Here is a 27,231-nt window from a genome sequence, read left to right as displayed (position 1 = left end):
AAAGGTTCAGTACCAAAAGATGGTGGTAACCAACCTCCTGAAGTTCTTCTACTGGAACTGGGTTGTTGTTCCAGTTTCTGAATTCTTGTTTGAATATCCTTTAATATTCCAAGAATTTCTTCCTGGGTTTCAAGGATTTTCTCAATTCTTTGCGATACAAAATATAGCATATTGCCATAATTTTGGACTGTCTTCTGAATTTCTCTAAGATCTAAAGAGAGCTTAGAAGAATCTGGAACTATCTCCAGAAACTTATTATTTTGAATCATAAGTTTACCTTAGATTTTACCTGAGGGTGCAATAGCTTCCCTTTCTGTTTCTGATATCTAACAATAGTTAGATGACCTTGTTTATATTCCAAAATATTGGAATATTCCTTGTAAATTATTTTTCTCGAACCGTAGTTCGGATTCATAGTTTTTTCAAAATTCTCCTTCTCATACAATTAGTTACTAGTAATAATAAAATTTGTATTTGAAATAAATCAACCTTTCGCTCTGATACCTTTTCCGAGAGCGCGGGGATCAATTAAAATCATTTAAACTTAAAAAAGAAAAGAAGGGCAATTATGGCAATTTGAAACAAAGTTTCTCTCTTCATGTACTAAAACCAAAATCCTTTTATAAAATGTACTGAATCTCAATTAACCCTTGATATAATCAATTCAAGCAATAATTGAAGTGATCATTTATTAAAGTATACATATGTCAACATTCATGATATATCTTTATTTTTTTAGAAATGACATTATGACTAAAAATTATTATTTTTGCAAAACCGTTGCATATATATATATATATATATATATATATATATATATATATATATATATGTGTGTGTGTGTGTGTGTGTACATATATACACATCTAATACATATAAAAAAATAAAAAAACATATAATAAAAATATATTTGAATTAATATAAAAATAAATTAAATTGAAATTTGAACAAATGAATTGATATAATCAATGTAAACAATAATTGAAGTTATCATTTATTGCAGTACACATATTTCAATATTTATAATATCTTTTTTTTTTTAGAAATGACATTTGACGAAAAATTACTATTTTTTCTGCTTTTATATATATATGAATTTCATTAATTACCAACACTACCCTTAATTAAATTCTTTAGTATAAATTATAATTGATTTTCAAATCCTACACTTAAATATCATGAAAAATATACCCTATTTCATCAGTCCACCTAAATCATAAACACTCCACATCGCAGTGCCGGCCGATTCTTCCACTGCATTGACGTTTACATATTCTTCCAATTCCCAAATCAACAAGGAACCGTTCACTCTCAAAAGAGTTGTATACAAAGGACATATATGTTGGGTTAAAATGGCCGACACCCCTTTATCGACAATATAAACACAAAACTTTAGGCATAATGATTAGAACTTGAAATCACTTGAAATCACAAAACAATACCATTTTAACAATTTTCCAACAAAAGACAAATCAGCATCATACACAGATCACATAACAATTATAGTAGCACACAAATGAAGGGTAGAAAGAGACAGGAGACTAGCCAACAGCTAGTGATAATGATTCAACGAACATTAACATGCCAGCCAGCCAACCAACTAATAATCTTCACCTTCCTCCTCTTCATCATCTGCACCTTCGGCGCCAACTTCTTCATAATCTTTTTCTAGAGCAGCCAGATCCTCGCGAGCTTCGCTGAACTCACCTTCCTCCATTCCTTCGCCCACATACCAGTGAACAAATGCTCTCTTGGAATACATGAGATCAAATTTGATGTCAATGCGTGAAAACACTTCGGCCACTGCTGTGTTGTTGCTGATCATGCACACTGCTCGCTGCACCTTGGCAAGATCACCTCCGGGTACGACCGCTGGAGGTTGATAGTTGATGCCACACTTGAAGCCAGTTGGGCACCTGTTACAGTCACAAGATCCAACATAACAAGTAACCATGGCTAAACCGTGCTACGTAAAAACCAGGAATATCGCCTCTAGAAACAGAATTGGTACCAAGTGCCACAATTAACAGCTCAAAACCAAAGGAAGAAAAAATTGGTACATTCCTTGGCATTATGTGAATATTGTCACCCAAGATGCAAACTTACTGGTATGATAACAAGCTATGAATTTCAGCTTCCTCAACTAGGAAATTTATATGCAGTTTTCTTACCAGTCAACAAACTGAACAGTTCGTTTAGTTTTGATGGTAGCAACTGCGGCATTGACATCCTTGGGAACAACATCACCACGGTACATCAAGCAACAAGCCATGTACTTCCCATGTCTAGGATCGCATTTCGCCATCATACTTGAGGGTTCAAAGACTGCATTTGTAATCTCAGGGACTGATAGCTGCTCATGGTATGCTTTCTCAGCTGAGATAACGGGGGCATATGATGAGAGCATAAAATGGATACGGGGATATGGTACAAGGTTGGTCTGGAACTCTGTAACATCAACATTGATGGCTCCATCAAATCGTAGAGAAGTAGTGAGGGATGAGATGATTTGAGAAATCAAACGGTTCAAATTGGTGTATGTAGGCCTCTCAATATCTAAAGACCTTCTGCAGATGTCATAAATGGCTTCATTGTCCAGCATCACAACAACATCTGTGTGCTCAAGAAGGGAATGAGTTGAGAGAACACTGTTGTAAGGCTCAACAACAGCAGTTGAGACCTGCATTTTGGAGTAAAAACCATAATTACAACACACTGCCGACATATGAAAATTATCAAGACACGATAGCAAGAAAGAGAGGCCACTTGGAAATGATACATGTAATCCCGAATTAATAAAAAGTAAGAGCATCAGAAGACTAATTATTACACGGACTACACGAAGTCAAGTTTCAGTACCTGAGGAGAAGGATAAATAGTGAAACCGAGCTTTGATTTCTTCCCATAGTCTACAGACAATCGTTCCAACAGCAAAGAACCCAAACCAGAACCAGTACCACCACCTACTGCGTTAAAAACCAAAAATCCTTGCAGCCCGGTGCAGTTATCAGCCAACTTCCTCACCCTATCCAAGCATAGATCGACAATCTCTTTCCCCACTGCAAATAAATTAAAATAGGCGAAGAAATTTGTATGTTCATCAGTTCAACCCATGCCTCAAAATGCCAAAAGAAAAGCAAAAACAAAATTGGATCTGCAAATTAAGATTTTACCTGTATAATGTCCTCTGGCAAAGTTGTTGGCAGCATCTTCTTTACCGGAGATAAGCTGTTCTGGGTGAAAAAGCTGGCGATAGGTCCCTGTCCTGACTTCGTCAATAACAGTAGGTTCAAGATCAACAAAGATAGCTCTTGGGACATGCTTTCCTGAGCCAGTCTCACTAAAGAAGGTGTTGAATGCATCATGGGCCACACCCACCGTGGTGTCACTGCGCATCCACAAACAGTTTATGCATCAAAACTCAATATTTTTTATTCAGAAAATTCATCAGGTATTAACCAACATTTAAGTCTAAACAGAATCACATTTCATACATATTTTCTCTTCTTCATGGGATGCATTTTCACCAGCCAACCAAACCAAACAAATTCACACCATTACATAATTCTTCAAATCCCCCATAATAAAGAAGATAAATCAAAGAACCACAGGCAATCAGCAATTTGCAAAATGACAAGAGGAACTAACAATGGATCAGGAACAATATAACACTAAAAATAACAATGGAATTAAAACATCAGATCTATCAAGCGGCATTAAACACTTGCGTCAGATACAATGTAGCCCAAAAGAAACTTCAAAAATAAAAATAAAAAACCTCTTTCGAATTAAGTAGCAAACCCTAACTCCAAAAATTCAAGGCCGGAACAAATAAATCTCTAACAGCTGGTCATCCGAGAAAAGAAAGCAACCAAAACATGAAGAAACACAAGATCCACATACCACAACATAAGAACAAATGCCTACATTTAACACGCAGATCAATGCAGGTCAGAAAACGGGGTATAAAAACCTGGGCATCATCCCATCTGGATGGATGTCATGCTCGAGGCAATACAGCTCCCAGCACGAATTCCCAACCTGAATCCCCGCTTGCCCGATGTGTATGCTGATAATCTCCCTCATTTTGCTCTACGAAATTTCCCCCTTCACACAGAAACGTACACCCTAACTTTCTCTCCCTGGATCTGGGCGAAATGGGATACTATATAGATAGAGAAGTGCGTCCTAAAGGGACAGAGAAAATGGCCAGCGGACGCGAGAGATAATTGAGAGTTGGATCTGATAAATGGATAAGTCCGCACTGTGGGCTCCCTGTATCGTCATCCATTCATTCGTTGGCTCGGATAGTTGAAATGACATTGATGCCCTCCTATGAATTCCAATGATTTTGTCAATATGGAAGGGTAGTGTGTGAATACAAAGTGCTGTGGTGTAACTGGACCAGGTGTACCATGTGAAGTGAGAGTCGGTGAGTCCAAATAAGTATTGCACCAGTTGGCAAATTCGGGAGCATTGCTCATTTTAATTATTATTACTAATTATTAGTCATTTGCTTGCTTTTATTATTAATTTCAATTATTACTCATTTTAATTATTATTACTCATTTTAATTATTAGTCATTTGCTTGGTTTATTATTAATTTCAATTATTAGTTCGTGAGTGTGTATTTAATATTAGTGCGACGTGACTTTTGAACCGTTTTGAGATCATATCTTTGTTTATTATTATTCGTGTTTTTTGAGGAGCAATAATATTTGTTACAATAGTTTTTTTTTCTTCTACTTATTTTTTAAAAAAGATTTAAAGGTTATTTTTTTTATTATTTTAACAAATTTATGTCATTTATATTTTTGTGTTACTTATTTTTTTATTTAATGGGCAACGAGTTTTTGTGATTTGATGGAAGTTTCTAAACTATATATTTTTAAAAAAATATGACTCTTGTCAAATATAAATTTTAAAAATAACGTTAATATAACTAAACAACGTGATCATATCCTCGTGATCTCGTCTTTTTTAATAAATGAACATCATTTTTTTTTTTAAATTTGTTATTGATCAAAATTATCTATCACAGTTTTCTGAGTTTTATTGCTTGTAAAATCTATATGAAAGTAAAAGATATATATATATCTTAAACAACCTATTAGTTTATATATATATATATATATATATATATATAAACTAATAGGTTGTTTGAGTTAATCTTAAAACACTTATACTCGAGCCTCAACCAGATGAACAATCCAGGCCCCGAGGCTTAGGGGGAACAAAAATGTGAGAATGGAACAATTAAAATGTGAAGGGCACGGATTTTATAATAATGGAAGACAAATTCATCTAAATGCATGCATATGTTCAGAAAATTTGAAGACATACAAACATGCAATTTGTAATCACTCTTTTACACAATTAAAGAACTTTTTTGACCAAGTCATTCCAACCTTGTAAAATTCGAAAATTTAAGCTTTGTAACTCCCATAAAACTTCAAAAATGCATGTAGCAACAAAACAATCCAAATTCAGAAAAACTAGGGAAATGAAAAACCATGTCATGACCCCCCATGATCAGCCATTAGGAGGCTAATTAAGAGGCCATAAAAATCGAAATTAAAGGCCCCTTTTATGGCTGAAAAATGCCTTGATTTAGCTGCCTCGATCCACTATATAAGCCCCTCCAAAGTGGTGAACAAGAGACACACACAAAAACACACCACAATTCTCGAGTGAGTGAGAACTGTTTAGATATCGAAATTCTGTCAAAGGTTGTGTTACTCAAGCAAGAAATCGAGCAAAGAAGTGTTGTCCATTTCGAGTCAATTCCTGCCCAAGTTTGTAATATCTCGGATAAGTGCATTCTTCTACGATTTACTTAGGATCTATAAACTTGTAAATGGATTTTTGCATATATTATTTAACACACTTGTTCTTTGTTAGGTGTGCTTATGTATGCTTTAAAAATGTTATGCTATGATTTAAAATTCGACCGGCATTACATATTCGTGTAACACCCGAAAACCCGAATACATTAACCACATGCACGCATGAAAATTTATTTGAAATTTATCTAAATGAGTGGTCTAGAAGCATGTTTAGTTATTGTCATGATTTAATGATTATTTGACCGAATGTTATGAATGTTAACTTTATGTGTGGGGACCCGGACGTAAATCAATTCTTAATCATCATCAGGATCAGTTTACTAATCAAGTAATAAGGGTCATAAATTTTTTTCTTTTTAATGCGGAATGTAGTGAAATCAAACTAATATACAACTCAGTATAAAATAAAGTACAAGTCCTGTACCGTATACAATTCAGTACTAACTAAGGTTCAATATCTACTTATCAAGTGTCAAAACCCTATATACATCAAAGTCCGAAGTTTCTACTCTATCACGATATCTCCTCATCTCCTGGATCCTGATCCTGTCACACCTGTTGTCATGTACACATACAAACAAGAAGACAGCCGGATAATTCCGGTGAGAATATAATCCCAGTATAAATCAACGAAACATGCATGATAAACATAAAAGCATGAACAGGTAACAACAATATATATCAAAAAAGCTGAAATATAATCAATATCAAACTGTCGACAATGCTCGTGACTCCACGACTCAGACTAGACTTCATCCTACTCTAGGGATCCCGATTTCCAGATGTGGGTATTCCTATATCGACCAACAGTAATAGAAAAGACTCTAGTTCTATCCACGTCGATATAACCAAACATCTAGTGTCCTGACCTAACCATCATGGACTGTGGCCCTATCGCCAATATCCTATCTTGTGACATCGTGCAATGTGCCCGTGGCGATCCCGCCACTATCAGGCACATCTGTCCCAAGATTCCTATACTATCTTGTGACATCGTGCAATGTACCCGTGGCGATCCCACCACTATCAGGCACTTCTGTCACAAGATTACTCGTCTAATACCTGCTATCTATAATTCAAGAGAACAAGTACATCAATCAAATCAATGCAAATATCAATGCAATAAAGCAAAGTATGTGATTTAGGGAAACTCAAGTCTAAACCGACTCAAGTCGATCTCCCAATACCACATTGACTTATACCTTTCATTTGTAGTCTAGGTCTGAAGCAATATCAATTCTGAACTCAAGGTTGTCTCTGTAAATCTGAAACGACATATCGAGAATAAAAATATCAATATTCCATTCTCAATTCAACACTGAATCTGATTAATCTGGATTTAATTCAAATCATCGGCAATTCAAATCATCGGCATAACGGTACAAACTCAGTATCCCCGTCAATACTATATCAACAGACATCATTTACAAATCATAACTCATATCCGATATAATCTGAAAATCATTCATAATCCAAATCTGTCCGATTTCAACTCAATATAATCAGAGAATCATAACAATTCCATAATCAGTCTGTTTCTTAATCTGACTTCGATTCTACGATGTCTAGCATGCCAAGAACATCATATATGAATTCTATTCAATTCTGACAATATCATAATTTCAAGACATGTCAAAACTTAACAAAACTTACGTCCAGTTGTAGCATGCGTCGATAGGAACACAGTACCGTACTCGGATTCAAATTTGGACGTTTGAATCGTTCGTAACTCAAATTCTGAAATCAAAAGCAATTTCCCTCGGAGCTTTTGTTTTGCCTTTCTTCTGAATTGTTTAAGTACTAATGTGTGTGTGTGTGTGTGTGTCTATATATATATATATATATATTATATATATATAAATATATATATATATATATACACGTTGCATGCAAGGCTAGGTGGCGCATCCCTCACACTGCACGTCTCGCGCATATGTGCGACATCAACCGGCGCATATGTGTGAGACCTACTGGTCATCGCACAAAACTTCTCGGCAGCTCGCGCATATGCGCGACGTCTTCCGCGCATATGAGCGAGGCTCTCTGGACGTTGGTAACATATGCTCGCGCATATGTGCGCACTCACTTCGCGTATATGCGCGGGGCCTTCTCTCTACCTTGCGCATGTGCGTGCACTCGGTCGCGCATGTGAGCCTATGCTACTGCCCTCGCACACAACTTTTCACATGTAATCTTATTTCGTGTCCCGATTAATCCTCTCATAATCATATCAAATTATAAATCAATAATTACAGATTACTAGGATTAAATTTCCGGGCATTACATTTCTCCCCCCCCTAAGATATGATTTCGTCCTCGAAATCACAGGTAATCAAATCATATCATTAATAAGGAAATGTAATTAAAATCGAATAAAAATTTACAGTGAAACAATGCTGAGAATTCTTGTTTCATATCTGATTCAGTCTACCAAGTGGCTTCTTCGATGCCATGACGAGTCCATTGAACTTTTACAAGAGGAATCGTCTTTGTTCTGAGCTGTTTTTCTTTACGATCGATAATCCGAATCAGTTTCTCGACATAACTCAATGTCTCATCCAGCTCGATCTCGTCTGGCTGAATAAGGTGAGAATCATCAGGGAGATATTTCTGCAGCATAGATACATGAAAAACATCATCTATCCCCGATAATGAAGGCGGCAATGCGAGTCGATAGGCACGATCTCCTATCTTTTCGAGAATCTCATATGGACCAACGTATCGTGGAGACAATTTTCCTTTCTTGCCAAATCGAACAACTCCTCGGAAAGGTGAAATCTTCAGGAATACATGGTCTCCCATCTCAAATACCAATGGTCGTCGTCTGAGGTTGGCATATTTGGCCTGTCGGCCCTGAACTGCCTTCATTTTCTTCTGAATCAATTTCACTTTTTCCGTCATATCTCTGATCATATCAGGTCCAGTCTCAGGAACTTCAGAGATATCATCCCAATATAATTGGGACCTGCATTTCTTTCCGTACAAAGCCTCGAATGGAGCCATCTCAACACTCGTCTGATAGTTATTGTTGTACGAAAACTCACAAAGAGGCAATGCATCTTGCCAGTTATTGCTAAAGTCAAGCACTACAGCTCTCAGCATATCTTCCAATGTCTGTATCGTACGCTCTGACTGTCCGTCAGTTTGTGGATGATATGCGGTACTCAGATGTAACTTCGTACCGAGAGCTTGCTGCAGGCTCTGCCAGAAGTGCGAAATAAATCGAGGATCACGGTCTAAAACAATCGACTTCGGCACTCCGTGCAATCTAACAACTTCTTTGACGTAAATCTCAGTCATTTGGTCATATCTATAGGTCATCTTGTATGGAATAAAGCATGCGGATTTGGTCAATCGATCAATCACGACCCAAATCGCATCACAACCTCGGGAGGAACGTGGCAACTGTGTCACAAAATCCATGGAAAGGTGATCCCATTTCCATTCAGGAATCGACAAACTCTGTAACAGTCCTCCTGGTTTCTTTCTTTCAGCCTTCATCTGTTGGCAATTCAGACACTTGGCTACAAATTCAGTTACATCATATTTCATTTGTTTCCACCAATACTGTATCTTCAAATCATTATACATTTTCCGTCCACCAGGATGAATGCTAAAACGACTGTTGTGCGCTTCTGTCAGTATTCGCTGTCTTAAATCCGAAACATTCGGCACAACAAGACGATTATTCACATACAAAATACCATTTTGAACTTGATATTCCGATCGATGTCCAGCTTTGACCATAGCAATCGACTTCTGTATATTCTGATCAACTTTCTGAGCTGCTTTAATTCTCAAAATCAGCTCTGGTTCAGCTTGAATAGTATATAATCTCATAGGTCTCCGATCTGTCTCAAATACTAATCCAGAAAAGCAGCAGTCTTCAATCAAATTCGAAACACCCATAGTCGATAAGGATAAAGAACATACCTTTCGACTTAGTGCATCAGCTGCTGCATTAGATTTTCTTGGGTAGTATTTGATTTCACAATCGAAATCTTTAAGCAAATCAAGCCATCTTCACTAGCTCATATTCAATTCGGACTGTGAAAACAGATATTTCAAGCTTTTTTGATCATAATAGATCTCAAACTTCTCATCGTACAGATAATGTCGCCATATCTTCAATGCAAAGACGATGGCTGCCAATTCAAGATCATGAATTGGATATCGAGTCTCATGGGGTTTCAGCTGTCTCGAGGCATAAGCAATCACATGAACCCGCTGCATCAAAACACAACCCAATCCACGGTGAGATGCATCACAATACACAACAAAATCACCAGTACCTGACGGGATAGTCAATACTGGAGCACTGGTCAATCTCTTCTTCAATTCGAGAAAACTGGTCTCACATTCCTCAGACCACACAAATGGAGCATTCTTCTGAGTCAACAGTGTAATTGGTTTGGCAATACTCGAAAAATATTTAATGAATCGGCGATAATATCCTGCCAAACTCATAAAGCTGCGTATCTCTGGTACAGATGTCGGTCTCGGCCAAGAAATCACTGCCTCAACTTTACTGGGATCAACGGATATCCCGTCTCCGGATATAATATGCCCCAGAAACACCACCTGTTTCAACCAGAACTCGCATTTCGACAGTTTAGCATGTAATTTCTCCGCCCTCAAAATTCTCAACACAGTTCTTAAATGTTCAGCATGCTCTATCACATTCTTTGAATAGATCAAAATATCATCGATGAAAATAATCAAAAAATCATCGAGATATTTCTGAAAGACACGGTTAATTAATCCCATAAATACCGCTGGTGCATTCGTCAAACCAAATGGCATGACAATAAATCCATAGTGTCCATACCTGGTTCTGAATGCTGTCTTTGAGATATTTGAATCCCTGACTCTCAATTGATGGTATCCAGATCTCAGATCAATCTTGGAATACACCGAAGAACCCTGCAACTGATCAAATAAATCATCCATACGAGGCAATGGATATTTATTCTTTACCGTTGCCTTATTCAGTTGCCGGTAGTCGATACAAAGTCTCATGGAACCGTCTTTCTTTCTCACAAACAATACTGGAGCGCCCCAAGGAGAAACACTCGGTCTGATATAACCCTTGGCCAGTAGATCCTCCAACTGTTCTTTCAATTCCTTCAACTCGATCGGTGCCATCCTGTACGAAGCCCTCGAAATCGGAACTGTTCCTGGCATCAACTCAATTCTGAAGTCTATCTCTCGAATCGGAGGCAATCCAGGAATCTCATCTGGAAAGACATCAGCAAACTCACACACCACTGGCAAGTCCGCTAATGATGGGCTCGACTTCAGTAAATCAACTGAATATACCAGGAATCCATCCACTCCTTTCTGCAATAATCGAGTCATATTTATTGCAGATATCAAAGGAATTCTAGCTCGAGAACCCTTACCATAAAATTTCCACTCCTCAGCCATCTCAGGTCTGAATCTCACTATCTTGTGGAAACAATCAACTGTAGCTCGGTACTTGGTCAACATATCGATACCGATAATACAATCAAAATCAGATAAACCAAGCACAATACAATCTAACTCAATCGTATGCCCATCGTACTGCAGTATGCAAGATTTCACAGACTTCACCGATATCAAACCTGTCTCTAACGGGGAAGAAACAGACACTACCGCAGACAATGACTCAATAGGTAATGCATGACTCAATGCAAACCTCTCAGAAATAAAAATATGCAACGCACCAGTATCAATCAATATGTATGCAGGATAACCAGAAATAAAACAGTTACCTGCCACAACATCATCAGTGCATCTTGTGCCCGCTCCTCGGTCAAAGCCGAAACTCGGGTCTGCTGTCTAGGAGGCTGGCTCACTGTCTGGCTTCCTCCTGGCCTCTGCTGCGAGTGAGTAGACGGTGCTGGCAGAAAAGAATGAACAGCAGATGGTCGTCTACCTGTCTGAGCCACTGATCCCGATGACTCAGCTGCCTGGGATCCCTGGGCACTTCTCTGTGGACACACTCGAGCAAAGTGTCCTTGTTGTTTGCAAATACGGCAGCTGCCAAACATTCCTCGGCACTGCTCAGTGGGATGCTTCCCTCCACAAGTATTGCAAATAGGTCTAGTATAGCTCTGGCTCTGTCGAGGACTCTCAGAGCTAGAAGAACTGCTTCCGGACTTCTTGAACTGCTTCCCTTTAGCCTTCAAGAAATCCTTCTTCCTGCTACTGCTGCCGCCACCTTCAAATCGAGGAGGTGGTTGTTGTGGTCCCGGTGCTGGAATCATAAACGAAGCTCCTCTCTGTCTCATCAGATCGGCTTCGGCTCCCTTGGCTCTGTACAAGGCGTCGGTAAAATTGTTCAATCTCCCAGTGTTTACCAACGTAAATATTTCCGGATTTAGGCCATTTATGAACTGATCAGCAACGGCCTCATCATGTTCAGCCACATGTGGAGCAAATCGCAACAGTGAAGAGAACTTGGCCACATATTCCTCAATGTTAAGCTGGCCCTGTCTCAAATTAGAAAATTCGGCTCCCTTGTCCTTTCAGTAAGACACTGGAAAGAACCTCTGATAGAATTCAGTTCTAAACACATTCCAGGTAATGATCGTACCTCGGTGTTCCAATGCCCGTTTTGTTGTGATCCACCAGTTTTTAGCAACGTCGTGTAACTGGTGTCCTATCAACTTCACCCTCCGCTCGTCAGTATACTCTAAAGATTCGAACATCATCTCAATATCGTCCAACCAACTCTCACACTCCACGGAATTCTCCGTATCCTTCAAAGTCGGTAGATGGAGAGACTGAAACCTTTTTAACAATGTCTCCATTGGAGTAGCTGTAATGTCCATTGGAGGATTGGACGTGCTACCCTGTTCTGGTACTCTTTTCGGAGGCATATCTGAATATCAAAAAAGTTAGCAATCACATAATAAATATGTCTCAGTCCCTTTTCTGATCATCTTACATCTGATCAAGAATCGGTTCTGATCCATATTCAATAATACACATTACCATATCACAATCAGATAAACAAGTAACATGTATTAAAGCAGTAAGACATGCTAGCATTCAAAAGCAGGAAAGAAAACCTCAATCTACCCCGCTCACTAGCTCCTATCTCAGTCTCAAGGATCTTTCGCTCTGATACCACCTGTTGTGGGGACCCGAACGCTGATCAATTCTTAATCATCATCAGGATCAGTTTACTAATCAAGTAATAAGGGTCATAAATTTTTTTCTTTTTAATGCGGAATATAGTGAAATCAAACTAATATACAACTCGGTATAAAATAAAGTACAAGTCCTGTACCGTATACAATTCAATACAAACTAAGGTTCAATATCTACTTATCAAGTGTCAAAACCTTATATACATCAAAGTCCGAAGTCTCCACTCTATCACGATCTCTCCTCATCTCCTGGACCCTGATCCTGTCTCACCTGTTGTCATGTACACATACAAACAAGACAACAACCGGATAATTCCGGTGAGAATATAATCCCAGTATAAATCAACGAAACATGCAATCATATGATAAACATAAAAGCAAGAACATGTAACAGCAATATATATCAAAAGCTGAAATATAATCAATATAAAACTGTCGACAATGCTCGTGACTCCACGACTCAGACTAGACTCCATCCTAGTCTAGGGATCCCGGTTTCCAGATGTGGGTATTCCTATATCGACCAACAATAATAGAAAAGACTCCAACTCTATCCACGTCGATATAACCAAACATCCAGTGTCCTGACCTAACCGTCATGGACTGTGGCCCTATCGCCAATATCCTATATTGTGACATCGTGCAATGTGCCCGTGACGATCACGCCACTATCAGGCACATCTGTCCCAAGATTCTTATACTATCTTGTGACATCGTGCAATGTGCCCGTGGCGATCCCACCACTATCAGGCACTTCTGTCACAAGATTACTCGTCTAATACCTGCTATCTATAATTCAAGAGAACAAGTACATCAATCAAATCAATGCAAACATAAATGCAATAAAGTAAAGTATGTGATTTAGGGAAACTCAAGTCTAAACCGACTCAAGTCGATCTCCCAATACCACATTGACTTATACCTTTCATTTGTAGTCTCGGTCTGAAGCAATATCAATTCTGAACTCAAGGATGTCTCTGTAAATCTGAAACGACATATCGAGAATCATAATATCAATATTATATTCTCAATTCAACACTGAATCTGATTAATCTGGATTTAATTCAAATCATCGGCACAACGGTATTGACTCAGTATCCCTGTCAATATCATATCAACAGACATCATTTACAAATCATAACTCATATCCGATATAATCTGTAATTCATTCATAATTCAAATCTGTCCGATTTCAACTCAATATAATCAGAAAATCATAACAATTCCATAATCAGTCCGTTTCTTAATCTGACTTCGATTCTATGATTTCTAGCATGCCAAGAACATCATATATGAATTCTATTCAATTCTGACAATATCATAATTTCAAGACATGTCAAAACTTAACAAAACTTACGTCCAGTTGTAGCCTGCGTCGATAGGAACACACTACCGTACTCGGATTCAAATTTGGATTGTTGAATCGTTCGTAACTCAAATTCTGAAATCAAAAGCAATTTCCCTCGGAGCTTTTGTTTTTCCTTTCTTCTGAATTGTTTAAGTACTAATGTGTATATATATATATATATATATACACGTTGCATGCAAGGCTAGGTGGCGCATCCCTCACACTGCATGTCTCGTGCATATGCACGACATCAACCGGCGCATATGCGCGAAGTCTTCCACGCATATGAGCGAGGCTCTCTGGATATTGGTAACATATGCTCGCGCATATGCGCGAACTCACTTCGCGCATATGCGCGGGGCCTTCTGTCCACCTTGCGCATGTGCGCGCACTCGGTCGCGCATGTGCGCCTATGCTACTGCCCTCGTACACAACTTTTCACATGTAATCTTATTTCGTGTCCCGATTAATCCTCTCATAATCATATCAAATTATAAATCAATAATTACAGATTACTAGGATTAAATTTCCGGGCATTACATTATGTAGCCGAATATGCGATGCACGACAGAAGGCGAGAGAACCGATGACGATTTATAACTTTTAGAAAGTTATAAATAGAAACTCTATATTTAATAAGCCCAAAATAGGAAATCAGTAATCTATTTATAGTAATGGACGAATTTAATCAGTAATGAATTTTTGCTAGAAATTGAGTAGTTTCGGGCGTACGATACTCGAAACGAGTGGCACCAAATATTTTCTTAAATATTTTTTGGACTTTTTAGTGGAATAATTATGGGATTAATTAATTTCTTGATTGACCTAGATTAATAAAGATTTAATTAAATAATTAGGGTCCCTAACTACACATCGGGTCCAATTAACAATCTAATAATTAATTAAATAAAACCTAGCCTACACCACCCCCACAAACACACGCCAATTTCACCTTCATCACACACACATAGAGACTAGGACTCTAGGTGGCCGTGAGTTTCATAGCAAGGGAGGAAAAACTTTGTGTCTCGTTCGTCTCTCGTCGCTCCTTCTAGCGTATCTCGCAAAATTAAAGGAACAAGGCATGTTTCAAACTTTCTTTATGCACCATTCAATCCATATTATTGCATGTATGCTGATGTTGTGTGAAAAGTTTATGAGGATGTTGGTTTCAAAGTTTTATGTATGTGCATCTCATGTTTTGCAAAGAATATTAACATTTTGCGAATTTTCGAAGGGGGATGCAAACCGAGGTAAACGAGGTCTGTTCTTGATGTTAATGAAGAGGATGGAAGGGACAAAATATGAACCAAACAGTCGCAAAGGCTTGGACGGGCTGGTTTAGGGCTGGAACCGAAACTCCAGAACTTGCATTCGTGAGGGCTGTTTTGGTGTGTCACGGTTCTATGGGCTAACGAGTAGGTTTAAGGGATAGTCCAAGGGTTATGAACGTGCCTTAGGGTCCTGGTGAGAGTCTAGGGTGAGCCAAAAGTAAATTCAAGGGCAGACACAACCGCTGGAGCAGTTGTTCCTCAGCTTCACGCGAAGAGCCATTCGGCGGGCTGCTGTTGTGGGGTGTTTGGAGCCTTGTGCGTATGGGTCTGTGCCAAAAGGGCCTGACCATGACCTTAATTAGTGTCTAAGGAAGGGGTCTAGGGCCTGGTTCAGCGTCGTTCCGAGCCGTGGTCCATTCGGGGTCTTAAATTTCCCGAACGTGTCAAAAAATGGGCGAATTGAGCCTAGGTTAAATTTTAAATCCATGTTTTCGGTTTTGGCTTGGACTTGGGGACTTCCAGAAACTTATATTGAGTGTTAGGATGTCAATAAAGGTCTGGTCTCGGGTTGGTTCGAATCGGAAGGGTAGTGTGGGCACTTGTTTAACCAAAAAAGCGAAAATCGTAGTAAACGAGTCATCTGGTAAGCGAATCGAGTCGTTTTTGAAATGTAGGTCCTAAGATTGAATTTCTAGTGAGCTACTAAATTTTTTTGGTTGTTTTTAAAGTTTTAAAATCAAGTCTTCTCCTTCAGTTAAAGTTTAAGGTCGTCCGGGTACGTATAGCGTTGAATCGTGAGCGGTCGGTTCGAGGAAAGTCGAGGATGGTGTGCAACTTCCAACAAAAATTCCAAATCGTGTTAAATGTTATTTTTAGAATTTTTAAAACATGCATGATATATGCTATTTTTACAAGTTTTAACATATTTGCATGTCTTTGCTTTTTTTAGTAAGCTCGACATATATGAATGATATAAAGCATCTTTTTGGGAATTTTTTAAAGAATATGTAAAGTTATGAATGTTTTATGAAATGATAAAGTAAAGGAAAATATTTTTGAGGAATGTGAATTGATTGTGATGAAAAAGTAGTAAGGGATCCGTTGAAAATGAGAACCGTGAACTTGCAAAGAAAAGTGAGTGAACAGTCAAAAACGGGGGCAGAAATCTCAATGGTAATGGATCCTTTGAAGAAGTAAACGGTGAAGCTATTTTTATGATTGTCGGTGAGATTGTCAAAGAAGTGGAAATTGAACCTAGCGGCCTAGTACTATGGTTTATATATTGATCAATCGAATGAATGTTGTCACTTTCGAGGATCGGAATTTACCTAAAATGATAATTTTAAAAGCAAAATGTTCATATCTATCATGATTTAAAAAGTTTCATATTTTGAAGATTTCATGATTGCATGAAAAATCTATTCTTAGTAAAAGTAATTTTTATGCATATGAGTGTATATCTATGTATTTGCTATATGAGGTTTGAGCATGCTGAGTCATTAGACTCACTAGGTTTGAATGGCTGCAGGTAATGATGATGTTGAGTCGTGAGGTGCGGACTATCGAGTAATCCGGGAGGCACAGTGCATACCCGATGACCTAGAAATTCCGCATATGTTCAAGACTTTTGATGATTTTATGGATTATCGCTTTTATTTATGGACCGTTAGGATGCTAGAATTTATTGAGTTGAATTAGACTTTTATTGCTTTATTTACTTATTCCACAAGAATGGTTTTGGTTATTATGGAATTCTGTTTATTTGATTATATATGCTTTTTTATTTATGCTGAATTAATTATGCATGGTTTAGAGAAAAAAACTAGTTCAAATTAAAGTTAAAAATTATTGGATGTTTAAGCTATTATGAGCGGTGGTTCTTGAAAAAGGTTATGCCTGCTGCCATTTCCGAGGAGTTCGAGAAGTCACGCCTCAATGTCTGTGAGTTTTACTGTTTTAAATCTCATATGATGAATTTTTAAATGCTTTTTATGAGACATAAATTTGGAGGGTAGATGTATTTTATTAAATTGTAAATGCATGTTGGTTACGTGTTGGGTGGGACGATTTTTACAGAGATGTCTCATAGACAAGTTCTCCGAAAAGATAATGAGGATAGGCAGGAGGAGGAGATTCCACAGCCTCCCTCTAATCTGGATGATAGTGCTCGTGTGCTAGCCGGTATGGCTCGATTACTGAAGCAGCATGTTAGGAATGCTGCGAGGGTCCGACCAGAGGCAGTATATGAGCGGTTTAGGAGGATGGATCCCGATGAATTTTCTGGAACTAACGATCCATTCGTGGCTGAGGTATGAATTAGGTCTTTGGAGGTGATTTTTAGGTATATGGATAGGGCAAATACTGATCGGGTTCGTTGTACCATCTATTTGCTAAAGGGAGATGCTTCCTTATAGTGCGGGAGAGCGGAACGAGGAGTGAATCTGGCGATGTTGACATGGGAAGGCTTCAAGAGGGTATTCTATGATAAGTGTTTCACTGCTGATGTCCGTTCGAGGTAGAAGAGAGAATTTATGAGTCTTCGCGAGGGGGATGGATCTGTTGTTGAATTCGTCCAGAAGTTTGACCGAGGCTGTCAATTTGTGCACCTAATTGCAAATGATTCTGTAGAGAAGTTACGTCATTTCTTGGATGGTTTGAGGCCGTCAATCCATTGGGATGTGATGCTGGCAGAACCGATTGATTATATTGCTGTTGTTGCTAAAGCTTTTCGAGCCGAGCAGTCACTGAATGAAACGTCTACTACTCGTTTTGCCTAAAAGTACTAGATTTTTTTTAAAACCTCTAAAAATCGGCCGAATTGCATACACATGCATAAAATATTTTGACACCTTTTTTAAAATAAAACCAACCAACTAATATTTGAAAATCAAAGGAAATATCTCAAAACATAAAATCATTCAACATTTTACCAAACCTAAAAATAATATTTGAAAAGTATAGCTCATACTATCACCTCTCAAAAACCACTCAACACATAAATAAAATGTCGTAATTTATTTTAACATAATCATAAACGTAAATGCGGAAGACTACAAGCGCTGGTCCTCGGGTTATGTGCATCTTCAGTCCAGTTAGATCATCCATCAAGACCTCCACTACCCTCAACATCAAACTCACCTGCATCAATCACACTTAGTGAGTCTAAAGACTTAACACAACAAATTCTTGATAACAAATAGTACTTATAAAATCACATACAATAGTCAAAATACTTTTACGTAAATAATATTTTCATGACATGCATAAATGTAAACATTTTCATATTAGCGTCGACATCTTAATATTCATATTCATCATAAAACATATTCATATTCTTATTCTTTGAATTCAGATCGTTTATTGTGACTTTCGTATTCGTATTCGTATTGGGCAATGGATCCATCTACATGTAACCACAGTACTGCGCGGCGGCGACATCAGCGACATTCTCACCCGTCAACCGAGCCTTGGCCTTACGTATTAACATATAATCGTATCACGTGTTCGTATTAGTCATAATCCCTTCCCATCCTTCAACATTTCGTATTTCTATCACTTTAAAAAAACATGCATATAAATATCGTTTTTTTCCTTTTAAACCAAACATGCAATATATCTTTTAAATATCCATATTAAATCATAAAAATCAATAAACATTTTAACATATAAAACATTATTTAGAGCACTGCCATGACGTTTATTATTTTCTATGTGTAAAATTACAGTTTTACCCATAGACATAAAAATCCTCTAATTTGACTTTTTCTTAATTTCATTAACTCTAACATGTCTCAGATAATTATTTAAACTTTAATTAAATTTCTCATAATTTTATTTAGCTTAAATTCTATACTTTTCAATTAATCCTTAATGATTCATTTTTAATGCATTTTAATCCCGAATTAATTCAAACTTTAATATAAAATTCAGAAATTAAAAACTTAAAATTTTTTTATTATTTTAGCCTTCGTGAACCATGACTTGACCTCTGTGAGCCATGTTTCGATTTATTTTCCAAAGAAGAAAACCCTAGCCATGTTTCGATTTATTTTCCAAAGAAGAAAACCCTAAGTTCAAACCTACACTTACCCTTCGAGCCATCTAAAATTTTCCTTGAGCCAAGCCCGAACCATGCTAGACCGAACCCTGACCAGCCCCTCTAGGAACCCCCGTGGACCCGTAGAAACAAAGGACTCGACCCCTAGCTCGAAATCGAAGCCACACCAGCAAGTGCAACAGTGGCCGAGAATCCTACTTGTGCACTCTCTTAGGACCCTAGTGAGTCACCCTAGCCCAGCCCAAAGCCCCCTGGCCGATCTTACCTTCCCTGCGCAAGCTACACACCTGCACGCCTTGCATGAGCTTCTCGGGCAAGCTAGGACTCTTTCCCAACCCTAGTTCTCGAGTCCTAGCATGGTTAGGACTCCTCCCCTGAACCCTCACGGACCCTAGCTATCCCTGGTCCCAGCCAAGACCAAGCCTAGCGACAACTCCCTAAAAATTGAGCTGTAGAACCCGATAAATCAGACTACGTATAAGCCATGCATAATTACTATTATTTAAATTAAAATGATTTTCATACATGCATGAGATTTTATTTCATTTTTTTTAATTGTTAAGTCATGATCATTTTTTTTAAAATCGTAGAAGTTTAGTTTTACCTTTTCAGTTAAATATGCGAGCCCGGACTGGAGTTGGGGTATTGAGATAAAATTTAATTATAAGAAAATATTCCTAAATTTAATTTAAGCCAAAAAATAATTTATTTTAATGTAAAATAATGTTTAGGGATTTATTTAATTGGAGTTAAGTAGCAAATAAGTTCTTTTAGGTCCAATAATTAATTAAAAGCCTAAATTAAATTATGTAAGCAATTGGAATAAATTGATCTAGGCTTATTTTATTTAAGAAATTGTAACTTAACATGTTAGTATTTTATTTTAAGAATTAGCCATGCATGCAAGAAAATTACTATCCTAAATTAATTTATTATTGTGGGGACCCGGACCCTAATTCATTTCTTAATCGTCTGTGGGAATAATTAGATCAATTATAATAAACAGGGTCTAATTTTTTTTAAATAAAAGTGTCAAATGCGGAACGCAATGGAATTCATTCGAATATATACATCGAAAACAAAGTACAAGTCTTGTACCATATACAATCATTTAAAACTAAGGTTTAACAACTACATATCAAGTGTTCAAACCCTATCTAAAATCCAAGTCCGTAGTCTCCACTCTAATCACGATCTCTCTTCATCTCCTCGACCCTGGTCCTGTCCCACCTGTTGCCATGCACACATACAAACACGACAACAGTCGGACAACTCCGGTGAGAAATATATTCCGGTATAAATCAACGATACATGCAATCATATAATCAATATAAAAGCATGAAATAGATATCAGTAATATGTATCAAAATCTGAAAGCGTAATTCAATATAGATCTGTAAATCAACTCATGACTCCATATCTCAGACTAGACTCATTCCTAGTCTAGGGATCCCGGTTTCCAGATGTTGGCATCCTATGTCGAATTTCAGTAAAAGAAGTAAATACACATATAATCAAACATCGATGTAAACCAAACATCCGATGTCTTGACCTATTCGTCACAGACTTTGGCACCTCCGCCAATCACTATTCGGTGACAATGTGCAATGGGCCAGTGACGATTCCATCACCATCAGGCCCGTCTGTCACAAGACCAATCGTCTAATACATGCTTTCTATAAATCAATAGAACAAACAAATCAATTCAAATCTATGCACATAATAACAATAAGTATGTGGTTTAGGGAAACTCAAGTATATCACACTCGAGTCATTCTCCCGGTTCAACATTGACTTATACCTTTCTTTAATCACAGTTCTGACAACGCTTAAATCTGGAATTTTAAGTCTGTCAATACTCAATCTGGCAATGACAATATCAAGAATTGCAATATCAATATACTGCTTAAATCAATACTGAATCGGATCAATCTGAATCTAACTAAGAATCAACGGCATAACGGAACAATCTGAATATCCCCGTCAATATAATATCAACAGATATCAATTACCACAACTCATAATCAATAACAACATCAATCTGATATCAAATCTCAATCATATTCACTCAGAAAATAATAACAATTTAATATGGTATTCATTCTTCAATCCGGTTTCGATTATACGATCTCTAACATGTCAAGAACATCATGTATGAATCATATCCGATTCTGGCAATATCATAATTTCAAGACATATCAAAACGTAGTAAAACTTACCTCCAGTTGTAGTTCTTATCGATAGGAACACAGTACTAAAGTCGGACTGAAATTCTGACGGACGGATCTTTCACGAACTTCAAATTTCTAAAATAAATGCGTAAGGGTTTTCTACAACTTTTCTCGTTCCTTTTCTCGATTCTCTTCCTTTCTGAATGTTGAGAAATGAAGTTTGTATATATATATATATATATATATATATATATATATTTATATATATATATATATATCTATCTATCTATCTTGCATGCCTGAAACCAAGTGGCTCGTTCTTGTTGCAGCACGTCTCGCGCAGATGCGCGACCTCAACTCGCGCATGTGCGCGAGACCTACTGGTCTTCGCGTTTCACTTCTCGGTAGCTCGCGCATATGCACGCCCTCTTTCTGCGCATATGCGCGAGGTTCTCTGGAATTTCACTCGGCTTCCCGCAAAGTTCGCGCATATGCGCGCACTCACTTCGCGGATATGCCCGAGGCCCTCTGTCCATCTCACGCATATGCGCGAATTCTGTCGCGCATGTGCGCGAATGGTGCTGTCCTCGCCCATTACATCTCACATGCAATCTCATTTCGTGTCTCGGAACGATCCTTCATAATCATATCAAATCATAAATCAATAATTATCAATTATCAGGATAAAAATCTCGGGCATTATATTTCTCTCCCCCTAAAATACGATTTCGTCCCTGAAATCACAGGCAATTAATTCAGATAAAATATCATATACAATAAGGAATGAAGAATAGAAGCTAAATAAGAAACTCACATAAGTGAAATAACTCTGGAAACTTCTGTCTCATATCTGACTCAGTCTCCCAGGTAGCTTCTTCAATGCCATGACGACTCCACTGAACTTTCACAAGTGGAATAGTCTTCGTTCTGAGCTGCTTTTCCTTCCGATCGAGAATCTGGATCGGTTTCTCGAAATAACTCAGTGTCTCATCCAGTTCGGCCTTGTCTGGCTGAATAATACGTGAAGCATCAGGAAGATATTTCAGCAATAATGATAGATAAAAGACATCATGTATCCCAGATAGAGAATGCGGTAAGGCGAGTCGATAGGCACGATCTACTATCTTCTTGAGAATCTCATACGGCCCAATATATCGAGGAGACAGCTTCCTTTTCTTGCCAAATCTGACAACTCCCCTGAAAGGTGAAATTTTAAGAAATACTCGATCTCCTACCTCAAATACCAACGGTCGTCGTCTGATGTTGGCATATTTTGCTTGTCTGTCTTGAGCTGCCTTCATTTTCTTCTGAATCAGCTTCACTTTTTCAGTCATATCTCTGATCATATCAGGTCCAATCTCATGTACCTCAGAGATATCATCCCAATATAGAGGGGATCTGCACTTCTTGCTGTACAACGCTTCAAACGGTGCTATCTCAATACTCGTTTGATAGCTATTGTTGTACGAGAACTCACAAAGCGGCAATGCATCTTTCCAGTTAGTGCTAAAATCAAGTACTACAGCTCTCAGCATATCTTCTAGTGTCTGGATAGTCCGCTCTGACTGTCCTTCGGTCTGTGGATGATATGCGGTACTCAGATGTAACTTCGTACCAAGAGCCTGCTGTAAACTCTGCCTGAAGTGCGAAGTAAACCGAGGATCACGGTCTGAAACAATCGACTTCGGCACTCTGTGCAATCTGTTCACTTCCCTGACATAAATCTCTGCCATTTGGTCATGCCGATACGTCATCTTGTACGGAATAAAACATGCAGATTTGGTCAATCTATCAATCAAGACCCAAATCGCATCGTAACCTCGGGAGGATCTCGGTAGTTTCGTCACAAAATCCATGGAAATGTGACCTCATTTCCATTCAGGTTTAGATAAACTCTGCAATAAACCTCCTGGTTTCTTTCTCTCCGCCTTCACTTGTTGGCAATTCAGACATTTGGCCACAAATTTAGCAATATCAGCTTTCATCTGTTTCCACCAAAACTGTCTTTTCAAATCATTGTACAATTTTCCTGCCACCAGGATGAATACTGCATCGACTGCTGTGTGCTTCTGACAATATCTGTCGTTTCAAATCGGAAATATTCGGCACGACAAGACGATTATTCACATACAATACGCTATCCCGTACCTGATACTCAGATCGATGCCCTGCTCTGACCATCACTATTGATTTCTGCACATTCTGATCACTTTTCTGAGCCGCTTTGATTCTCAAAATCAGCTTTGGTTCGACTTGAATAACATATAATCTCATCGGTCTATAATCTGTCTCAAATACCAATCCAGACAAACAGAAATATTCTATCAAATTCGAAACACTAATCGTCAATAAGGATAAAGAACATACCTTTTGACTCAGTGCATCTGCTGCTGCATTGGATTTCCCCGGATAGTACTTGATCTCACAATCAAAGTCTTTCAATAAATCAAGCCATCTTCGCTGTCTCATATTCAGCTATGACTGTGAAAATAGATACTTCAGGCTCTTGTGATCAGAATAGATCTCAAACTTTTCACCGTACAGGTAGTGGCGCCATATCTTCAATGCAAAGACGATGGCAACCAATTCAAGATCATGAATTGGGTAACGAGTCTCGTGTGCCTTCAGCTGTCTCGAAACATAAGCAATAACGTGTCCTCGCTGCATCAGAACACAACCCAATCTCGGTGAGATGCATCACAATAAACAACAAAGTCACCAATACCTGAGGAGATAGTCAGTATCGGTGCACTGGTCAGTCTCTTCTTCAACTCAAGAAAACTGGACTCACAGTCTTCTGACCAAACAAATGGTGTGTTCTTCTGAGTCAATTGCCTAATTGGTTTAGCAATACTCGAGAAATCTTTAATGAATCGATGATAATATCCTGCCAAACCCATAAAACTGCGAATCTTTGGCACTAATGTCGGTCTCGGCCAAGAAATCACGGCTTCAACCTTGCTGGGATCAACTGATATACCATCTCCGGATATGATATGACCCAGAAATACAACCTGTCTCAACCAGAATTCACATTTTTACAGTTTAGCATATAATTTCTCAGCCCTCAGAATTCGTAACAGTTCTCAGATGCTCGGCATGCTCAATTATATTCTTCGAATAAATCAATATATCATCAATAAATATAATCACGAAATCATCAAGATATCTTTGGAATACACGGTTCATCAGACCCATAAATACAGCTGGAGCATTCGTCAAACCAAACGGCATGGCAATAAACTCATAATGTCTATACCTGGTTCTGAATGATTTCTTCGGGATATCAGAATCACTGACTCTCAGCTGATGATATCCAGATCTCAGATCGATCTTGGAATAAACAGAAGAACCCTGCAACTGATCAAACAAATCATCAATGCGAGACAAGGGATATTTATTCTTTACCGTTGCTTTGTTCAGTTTCCGGTAATCAATGCAGAGTCTCATTGAACCGTCTTTATTTCGCACAAACAGTACTGGAGCACCCCAAGGAGACACGATCGGTCTGATATACCCCTTGGCCAGTAAATCTTCCAACTGTTCTTTCAACTCTTTCAATTCCATTCTGTACAGAGCTTTAGAAATCGGAAATGTACCTGGCGTGAACTCAATGCTGAAGTCTATCTCTCGAATCAGAGGTAAACCAGGAATCTCATCTGGGAAGACGTCAGCAAACTCACACACCACTGGCAAATCATCCAATGATGGACTCGATTGCAGTGAATCAACTGAATATACAAGGAATCCTTCTGCTCCTTTCTGTAATAATCGAGTCATAGACATAACTGATATCAAAGGAATTTTAGCTCTAGAACCCTTACCATAAAATTTCCACTCTTCAGCTATATCAGGTCTGAATCTCACAATCTTGTGGAAACAATCAACGGTTGCTCTATACTTGGTCAACATATCAATATCGATAATACAGTCAAAATCAGACAACCCAAGTACGATGCAATCTAACTCAATCTCATGTCCGTCACACTGTATCATACAATGTTTCACAGAATTCACTGATATCAAACATGTCCCCAAAGGAGAAGAGACAGACACTACAACAGATAATGACCCAACAGGCAATGCATGAATCAATGCAAATAACTCAGAAATAAATGTATGTGAAGCACCCGTATCAATCAATACGTAAGCAGGATAACCACATAAGGAACAGTTACCTGCAACAACATCGTCTGGTGCTTCCTAAGCCTGCTCTTCTGTCAAAGCAAATACTCTGGCCTGCTGTCTAGGAGGCTGGCTAACTGTCTGGCTTCCTCCTGGCCTCTGCTGTGACTGAGCTGGTGCTGGCTAGAATGAGTGAACTGCAGATGGTGGTCGTCTCTACCAGTGTGAGCTACTAATCCAGATGATTCGGCACCCTGTGATCTCTGAGAATCTCTCTGGGGACAAACTCTAGCAAAATTTCCCTGCTGTCTACAAATACGGCAACTGCCAAACACTCCTCGGCACTGCTCTGTGGCATGTTTTCCTCCACAAGTGTTACAATAGGCTCCTGTATAACTCTGGTCCTGACCGGTCTGTTTTGAGCCACTAGAACTGGATGAAATGCTTCCAGATCTCTTAAATTGCTTCCCTCTGGCTTTCAGGAAATCTTTCTTTCTTCCACTGCTACTGTCACTCTCAAATCGGGGAGGTGGTTGTTGTGGTCTCGGTGTTGAATGCACAAACGAAGATCCTTTCTGTCTCATCAGACCGGCTTCAGCTCCTTTGGCCCTATTCAAGGCATCTGTAAAATTGTTCGGTCGCCCCATATTCACCAATGTAAATATTTCAGGATTCATGTCATTAATGAACTGATCAGCAACAGCTTCGTCGTTCTCGACCACATATGGAGCAAAGCGCAATAATGTAGAGAACTTGGCCACATACTCTTCAATATTCAACTGGCCATGTCTCAAATTAGCAAACTTTGCCCCCTTGTATTTCCTGTACGACAATGGGAATAATCTTTGATAGAATTCAGTTTTAAAGACATTCCAGGTAATATTCTTATCTCGATGCTCCAAAGCTATCTTTGTCGTGATCCACCAGTTCTTTGCAACGTCATGCAACTGGTGCCCAATCAGTCTGACTCGGCGCTCATCACTGTAATCCAAGGACTCAAACATCATCTCAATATCATCTAGCCAACACTCACAGTCAACTGACGTCTCAGTTCCTTTCAGGGTTGGCGGTTTGAACGACTGAAACCTCTTCAGCAATGTTTCCATCGGTGTTGCTGTCACATCTATTGGAGGATTCAAAGTGCTACCTTGTTCTGGTACTCTTCGAGGAGGCATATCTGATTACTAAAGGGATTAGCAACCAAATAGAACAAATCTGTTTCAGTCCTCCTCCGATCATCTTACTGCTAATCAAGAATCGGTTCTGATTC

The 27,231-nt window shown here is 38.4% G+C and overlaps 1 protein-coding gene across 1 annotated transcript; it reads right to left on the bottom strand.

Moving 5' to 3' along the window:
• Positions 1-1,379: 1,379 nt before the first annotated feature.
• Positions 1,380-4,230, bottom strand: LOC140830929 (tubulin alpha-5 chain). The gene is made up of 5 exons (XM_073194513.1): positions 3,974-4,230; positions 3,174-3,388; positions 2,860-3,059; positions 2,172-2,680; positions 1,380-1,916 (listed from the first exon to the last, which is right to left on the bottom strand). The coding sequence occupies exons 1-5, from the start codon at positions 4,084-4,086 to the stop codon at positions 1,601-1,603; spliced, it is 1,353 nt and encodes a 450-aa protein (XP_073050614.1). The 5' UTR covers positions 4,087-4,230; the 3' UTR covers positions 1,380-1,600.
• Between the last annotated feature and the right edge of the window lie 23,001 nt (positions 4,231-27,231).

Source organism: Primulina eburnea, chromosome 4 (assembly GCF_022965805.1).
Source record: "Primulina eburnea isolate SZY01 chromosome 4, ASM2296580v1, whole genome shotgun sequence".
Classification (NCBI taxonomy): domain Eukaryota; kingdom Viridiplantae; phylum Streptophyta; class Magnoliopsida; order Lamiales; family Gesneriaceae; genus Primulina; species Primulina eburnea.
The sequence above is the reverse complement of the archived record's forward strand: the minus strand, read 5'-3'. Positions and strand labels throughout refer to the sequence as shown.